The 7,499-nt window shown below is 48.3% G+C and overlaps 1 protein-coding gene across 4 annotated transcripts; it reads right to left on the bottom strand.

Moving 5' to 3' along the window:
- Positions 1-203: 203 nt before the first annotated feature.
- On the bottom strand, positions 204-7,487 carry MGME1 (mitochondrial genome maintenance exonuclease 1). 4 transcript variants are annotated; one of them, XM_048515397.1, is made up of 5 exons: positions 7,178-7,487; positions 5,468-6,044; positions 4,936-5,158; positions 3,370-3,502; positions 204-2,780 (listed from the first exon to the last, which is right to left on the bottom strand). In XM_048515397.1, exons 2-5 carry the CDS (start codon positions 5,973-5,975, stop codon positions 2,628-2,630), a joined length of 1,017 nt encoding a protein of 338 aa, XP_048371354.1. In that variant the 5' UTR covers positions 5,976-6,044; positions 7,178-7,487; the 3' UTR covers positions 204-2,627. The 4 variants fall into 4 exon arrangements, with proteins under 4 accessions (XP_048371354.1, XP_048371355.1, XP_048371356.1 ...); XM_048515398.1 differs by having other exon boundaries at positions 7,210-7,487; XM_048515399.1 differs by having other exon boundaries at positions 5,468-6,058; positions 7,212-7,487.
- Between the last annotated feature and the right edge of the window lie 12 nt (positions 7,488-7,499).

The raw sequence follows: 7,499 nt of genomic DNA, 5'->3' as shown, positions 1-7,499 counted from the left end.
AGTGCCAGCATTTACTGTTACACAGATCCACTCTGCTTTCCCATGGCAGATTTAAGCAGCCAAGTGGGGGCAAGGTTTGTACAGACCATTTGGTATGTTCCACATCTCTAGACTGAACAAGCTGAAAGGTCTCTCATACAACTGGAGAAATCAGGACCCTGGGACCATCAGATCCTGTCACTGCTAACATGGCGTCTAAGTCATAATGGTTGCAAAAAATTTTATTTGGTAAGTGCTTAGAAAAATAATCACAATGGATTGCAGAGCACTCTTCCTCCTCCGCCGGCCAGAACTCCAAAGACCTCCATGCGTTTGGAACAAGGCAAAATATTGATGTTTCAACATGTGCGAAACTCCCATGTGTTACCAAAAGACAAAATGAACTAGTTGTGCACTTTGTCAATTGAACTTGAGTGCTGTGTGTGAATATCAAAGAACACTGGCAAGGAATTTTTGGCAACTTTTTAGTGTGTCAGTGGAAAATTTTCCAGTGTCTGGAGAAAGAGTTTCACTGCTCTGCATAGTTGCTTGTCTCTCTTGTGTTTTCTGGAAGGCAACATAGCACATAATGATGACCCATCCAGGAGCCTTCTGCTTTCACTATCCTGTACTTCTCACATGTTAGGCAAAGAAAAATAACCACTGGAGTTCTCTCACCCTTGAATTTTTGAGTTTGTTCTCTGCCACGAAAACGCATTTAGTACTTAGCCACACATACAGAGGAAATAAAATGCCACTTAAGCTTCAGAGAGTCTCACGGCACCTGTTGTCAAGGGCCAGTCTTGAATGCTGGGTAATCTCACCCCACCTAGCTGATCCCTGTGAATGCTGCACAGTCCACCAAGAGAGCAAAAGTGATCAATTTGCTTCACATCACAGTAGGTATCTTGAAACACCTAGAGTGGCAAGATGTGAAGTATGTCAATTTCACCCATCTCCCAAGCTATTCCTTCATCCTCAAGCTCAGAAAATGTCAGGAAAATTACTGCGTGTACGCTCTGTTGCGGCCTGTAAATGCCTCTGGATTCACAGTGATAATCCCGGTGCTATTAATGCGCCTTCTTGAAGCCCCTCCTTCCACCCACTAATTTCCTTCCTTGCCCCCGCACGGGGGGTCTCCCTACTGCTAGGCCACTGCAAACCTAGGTAGATTTTTACAGATGTTGTGATTTCCCAGTGAATGCTCAGACTCACGAATGAATGCTCAGACTGTTAATTTTGTAGAAATGCTCATCGCTCCTCCTCCAGGGGAAAAAATTGGTTCGTGAACCTCTGCGGGAATACTAATGACGATATTATACCTGCCTACACATCTCCATCCTGGCAAGGGTGGCGGGGGGCAGTGGCGTAGCGCCAATGGGGAAATCTGCCCCAGGTGCGCCCCCGCCAGGTCATGTGGTGCCCACACAGATGGTGCTGCCGGTGGCAGCCCTGCCACTTCCTCTGGCTTCCCTCAGCCAGCCCTTGCCTGAAAGGCCTGGGGCTCCGTCGGGCGGAGGGGAATGGCGGCGGTGGCCTGCCTGGTGCTGCCGGCTCTCGCACTGCAGGAGCGACAGCGCCGAGCAGGGAAACTCCCTCTGCCCCACAGAGAAGGCAGCCTCCTGCTCCATGGGTCAGAGGGGGGATGGCGGCAGCACTGAGCAGGGAAACCCCCTCTGTTCAGCTGACCCACTTTGACCTCGGAGTGAATTGAGACTGCTGAATTTGCTGAAATTGAATCATCCCCTTAGTGACGGGTCTCCTCTGCCTGTCCAGGGCCATCTTTGCCCTTTTATAAGAAAAATAACCACTGGGGTTCTTTCACCCTCAAGTTTTTGAGTTTGTTCTCTGCCACGGAAACGCATTTAGTACTTAGCCACACAAACAAGAGAACTAAAATGTCAACTAAGCTTCAGAGAGTCTCACGGCACCTGTTGTCAAGGGCCAGTCTTGGGCACTAGGCCACTGCAAACCAACGTAGACTTTTATAGACAATTTAATTATTTCCCAATAATGATGAACCTCATGAATGAATGGTCAATCTTTTCATCTGGCTGGAATGCTCTTCAGTGCTCTTCTGGGTTCACAAACCCTTGCGGAAAGACCAAATTAGTGGTTTGGTTGCTGATGGCATCAAAGGTGCTTACGTGTCTCTACTGTCCCAGCAAAGAGGGCAGGGGGTCCTGACGAAACGTTCCACTGTGCTCTCTTTCAGTGTTGTCGGTTTCCCGATTGGGGATGTTAGGAGGATCCATGTAAGGCCGGAAGCGATCGTTGTTATTCCGATTTGCTTCCACCAGCCACTCAGTAAGCCCATTCAGAAGAGTTCTGTAGGTCTACACTGTGTGGTTGCAATGGTGGCAGAAAAGTATTCCTTCTTTGACGCCATCACCACTGTACAACTGGTTTTATTTGAGCTTGAGCCCATGCCTTCCCAATCCTCCTTCGCTATTGCTCCATCCATCTCCCTGTCTTTTCAATTGTCAGCAGCCCCTCAAAACACCAAGAGGCCATCTAGACTCTTCAATCTCAGAAAGGATGCACCACCACAGAAACGACCCTGCTCTTGCCATCTAATCAGATATTCAAGTGAACAGAATTCAGACTTAACCACACCCTTTAAGAATGCAGCCCTTAGATCAGAACCATCACACCGTCCCACCGTCTTTCCTTTTCTCTCTGAACTCCTCCAGGCGAAGCAGCCACTTCTTCCAATACTGAGAACACAGCCCAGAGTCTATGTAGTGAGCGTGGGCAGGAGAGCCATCTTTGTAGGCAACCACGAGGAGTCCACAGTCAACCTGAGATTGAGAGGAAGTCAAATCATTCAGTATCAGACATGCAATTTCTGTGGACTTCTCCTTATACAAGGGAAAAACCCACCAAGTGGACAAGATGGGCCTGGAGAAGCTGGGTAGGGTCTTGTTCAAGTTTGTACGCTCAAATTTATTCTTCGCCTTGTCCTACCAGGGTTGTAAAGCGTTGGATGTAGGAATGTCTAATGCACAAAAGAACCGAGAAGAAGACCCAGTAGGGGGCAGGCAAATGATCAGCTAGAGGGGGCTATAAAATTAGTGATCCCTCCAACCATTTGTGTCACTTCTTGTCTGTCCTTAGTCTGATACTGTCAGGTCTAATATCCTGCCTCTTCTCGGAAGTTAGTAACACAGACTCTTCCTAGCTAGCAAGATAGCAGCATGTTCTCTCTCCCTCCTTCCTATCCCAAATGGACTTCCTAATGAACCTTTGCCCTTTCAGTGTGTGGGCCATTCAAATCAGGGACTAATTCAGCATTCCATGGGACAAAAAAGAGAGACTCAGTTCCAGGGGAGGATGGAAAGTATCAGATTCAAATGCAATTTTTGCCATAAGATGAGTGAAGTTACTGACCTGGAAGTCATAATTAGCATCATGATTAATGGCTCCTACGTATGCTGCAATCTGCAATGGATTGTCAAAGGTATTCCGAAGAAGTGGCTTTGGTTTCCCTGAAGTCTTCCAGTCGATGACACATAATGTCCCCCTGTTTCAATGCAATATAAAAACATAATTCAATTTTTGGTTCGCGACATGATCAGCTACTGATTGGGCGGCGGGTCTTGTCTGAAATCTCACTGGGGCAACTGTAGGATGAGCCCATGTTCTCCTCTGCACCCGCAAATAAGTGTCCTTGCCATGCTAAGCCCCAGAGGCAGAGGTCTCACTGCTTCTCAGAGGCCTCCGAAGCTAGTTTCAAGTCCCTAGTTCTGGAGATTTCCTCCCATCACTATAAGAAGTTCTCCCATGAGTATAAGTATCACTTGAGAGGCTGTTAAAGTATCCCACTCCATCCACTCTTAATCCTGTAACTAGCAAATGTCACTTCACTTGCCATTTTGACATTGGCAGTATGTCAACCTGTCCCATCCCAGGTTGGTGTGTGGGGCGGAGAGGGTGGATGGGGGAGGGGTGGTTTGTGCCAGGCGTGCGTCATCTTGGAGAGGGCGGATAGAGGAATAGGGAGGGTGTTGCACTTTCAGTGCACGATTCCTGCCAATACACAACAGGGCAGAAGAGTATGATTTATAGTACAATCCTAAAAAGAGTTACTACAGTCTTAAGCCCACTGATTTCAACAGGCAGACTGAAATAACTCTGCACAGGATTGCACTATTAGAAACCCGCAACTATATTTTGTCCCCAGTTTCTATTTTAAATCCTCCCCCACCCCCAGGAAACAAATGACAATTATTCACTCACAGGGAGAAAAGTAAAAGGATGTATTTGCAGGCACCTTCTCATTACAGGTTAAACCCACTCTCTGCTCCTATGAATGAACTCCCAGAAACCAGGGAGGAGGAGCCCAGCCTGTTTCTACCCGTACTGTGTGGTACGTAGAGTATACTGGTAGAGTATCAAAAAAATTGGAAACAAAGATCACATTATTGTCGAAGGCTTTCATGGCCAGAATCAACTGGCTGTTGTGTGGGTTTTCCAGCTGTGTGGCTATGGTCCTAACATTTCATCTGCAAATACGGTGGGCATCTTCAAGACACATTAACATGTCTGTGAAGATGGCAGCCACAGACACGCGCAAAACGTTAGGATCAGAACTACCTGGCACAGCCCAGAAAACCTGGAACAGCCAACAAACATCACAATTAACTGAAAACACAACCTTAGACAAGCAGCTCTCAGATTCAGCTCATCAGTGAAATGGGAGCAAGGAGGAGCTCACACACAGGGGTTGGGAGGTCCTGAGTTTCTCAGTCTGCTCTGTCTGGGTTTTCAGTACAAGCCATGCTGTAAATCTAAAGACAGTTTTAAATGTTTAAGGCATGGTCCAGCCAAATAAGTGCTTTTGACTCTGGGATTTTATGGGGAAGGCCAATCCTGCCACTTAGCCTGAACTGGACTCCAAAATGTTGAACTGTGGCTGGACCATGTCCGTTGCATTGCTAAAAATGAGTTTCTCACCTGTACTCTGCCACACAGTCCACTAGACCTTGATACTGAAGGGCTTCATGTTGTATTGCGCTTTCAATGGCTCTCACTCCAGAGACATCTTGGAGCACATGCTGTACACTAGCAAGGTAGCCAGAGCTGCTGCTGTAGTCTTCCTGCTCTTTCACAGGCTGTTCCTCAGCTAATAATAATGCTTCCAGGGCTGCATGGAAGAGCTTACCTTGTTGAAAAATCTCTGCAAAATAAGAAAAAAACTTACTACCTTCAGTAGGTATTTCAATTCAAGATTTTCAACACACAGCGAGGGGCCAGGTCACACACCAATACCTTCAAGATTTGCTGCTCATGCAGAAATTCTTGTTGTATTTTAATTTGGGACATTAAAAAGTGGGGCTGTTGTAAATCAGTGTTGTAAAATACTTCGCACTAATACCCTGTTGGTTAGCAGTAAATCACTTTACAAAAGATGACACCTTTCCAATCGCTCTGCTTTTGTGCCTTTAATAAGTGTTCTGGCATACAATCAATTAATTTGGTTGCTTACGTTTAGTGTATTCTGCAAAGCCCTCTTGTCCGAGTTCCAGAATCATTTGCTGTTTCCATCTCTCTAGGAAAAAGGCCTGATCTAGTGGCATGGTCTGCTGCAGAACAGTTGTCACGCTGGCCATCTTGCCTTTTTGCAAATCAATCTGCAGAGGTGGTGTTTGAGAAGGTTTCCTGAGCAGAGAGTTCTTTGCAGGATTCATGAGAGGAACGTATGATTCAGCCTCGTTCCCTACGTGCTTATGTTTACTGATTGGTCCATAGAGCATATTGTCTTCTTCAAACAATGAGTCTGGTGTTGGAGAACTACCTTTGAGGGATGTGAGATGGCGGACCAAATTCCCATACTTTTCTTGGTCCACACATTCATATTCACTGGTTTTCTTCCTCACATAAGGACAAGAAGAGGTGGTAAGAAATCTGCATAGGAGTTGTTCTTTATTCAATAGTCCAGCTAAAAACAGGGTTAACTTGCAACATTTTTGGTTTAAAAAGAGAGGCAGTCCCATATTGCTAGGCAGCAGTTACATATGGTTTCCTTTTGTTTGGAGAAAAAAAACTTCTACAGTTCCACAATTGCCGATTGTAAAAACTACAACACAAATAAATGATTGGGTTATCTTCAATGCACTATCATCACACATTTTAGACAGAGAAAAGGAGCTTTCGAGCTGCTATTTAAAAGGAACCATAACTTGGATGGGCTGGTTCCAATGAGCATCATGTTCACTTACATAGAACGTTAAACCAGAGCCATATGGGGGTCAAATGGCGCCCGGAGACGAACCCCCCCTTACCTGAGACGGTAGCGGTCTCAGGCAGCCTGGCGGGGCGGTGCCAAGGGGTGCCCAGCAGGCCTGCGGAACCTACCCCACCTCCGGGCTGGCACCTTCTTAGAGCAGGCTGTGATGGAGGTGGGGTGGTCTGGCAGCAGCCTGCTGTGGCCCGACTGGGCACTCCTCAACCTCACTTCCATCGCTCCGAGAAGGGGTCAGCTCGGAGGTGGGGTGGGTGGCAGCCTCCCCATGCAGGTGCTCGGTCTCCAGCCAGCCAGAGGCCAAGCAGCTTGCTCGCAGGTCAGGCTCTAGGAAGCGGGTGGTGGAGCACTCCATCCGCCACCGCGCCTCTTCCTGGAGCCTTTCCCTTAATCCACCACCCCTTCGCACGAATTGAGTACAAGGGACATAGATCTGTCTCCACAGTTTTACACTCACAACAACATCGAGAGGTAGTCTAAGCCCTCAGGGAGATGAACCCCAGGGCCCCCAGGTCACGCTCTGGCGGGGTGGATCGGCCCTCCAGACTCTCAAAGCCGGCACCACGAGTCCAGGGGCGCTTACTCGAGAGGAGCCCAACCGTGACAGCAGCCCCGCCCACACAAGCGTCCCATTCGTTTGCTCCACGTGACACATTCCAGGGCAAACCGTCTCGTGGCTATCTGGACTCGGGGCAGTTTCCTGCGACCACAGGTGTCAAACTCGCGCCCCTCCAGATGTTATGGACTACAGTTCCCATCATCCCCTGCCAGCATGACCACCCCAGCCTATAAGATGATGGCAGGGGATGATGGGAACTGTAGTCCATAACATCTGGAGGGCCGCGAGTTCAACTTCGCCCCAAAGAAAGATGAAGTGCCCGACCTCTACCGCTTCCGGCACCTGAGGGGAAGGTCACTTCGTGCTCATTCTCATTCTCTCATTCTCAGCTCCCCACCTGCTTTATATTTATTTTATTTTAACGGCCACCTCTTTCCCGAGGGTTTTGTTCAGTTCGAATTCCTCTTCGACAACGCTGTCCGTCCACCCGCTTAGTCCCAATAAAAGGTTTCGCCCCCCCCGACCGTTGCGGTTCCCCTAGGCCCGGGCTGGGCGCCTGCAGCTTCTTACAGGCTCCACGCGTGCGGCGAGGCAGAAACTAAGGCGGCTGTGAAGAAATAATCTCATAAGGAAAAGAAATGCCCTTCTAGGAATCCCCGAGCCCTGCTCTATTATCCGCGGCGTCCGTTGGAGCGACGGTTGGGGCGCGAGAGGAGG

This window comes from Sphaerodactylus townsendi, linkage group LG14, assembly GCF_021028975.2.
Source record: "Sphaerodactylus townsendi isolate TG3544 linkage group LG14, MPM_Stown_v2.3, whole genome shotgun sequence".
Lineage (NCBI taxonomy): Eukaryota > Metazoa > Chordata > Lepidosauria > Squamata > Sphaerodactylidae > Sphaerodactylus > Sphaerodactylus townsendi.
The sequence above is the reverse complement of the archived record's forward strand: the minus strand, read 5'-3'. Positions and strand labels throughout refer to the sequence as shown.

Bases quoted from the DNA above. Each gene is read 5' to 3' on its own strand.
- MGME1 (XM_048515397.1), bottom strand. From the start codon at position 5,975: ATGGGACTGCCTCTCTTTTTAAACCAAAAATGTTGCAAGTTAACCCTG. The intron at 5,159-5,467 runs GTAAGCAACCAA...CTTATTTTGCAG, and splicing joins CTTTGCAGAATACACTAAAC to AGATTTTTCAACAAGGTAAG. The intron at 3,503-4,935 runs GTGAGAAACTCA...GCATTGAAACAG, and splicing joins GACTGTGTGGCAGAGTACAG to GGGGACATTATGTGTCATCG.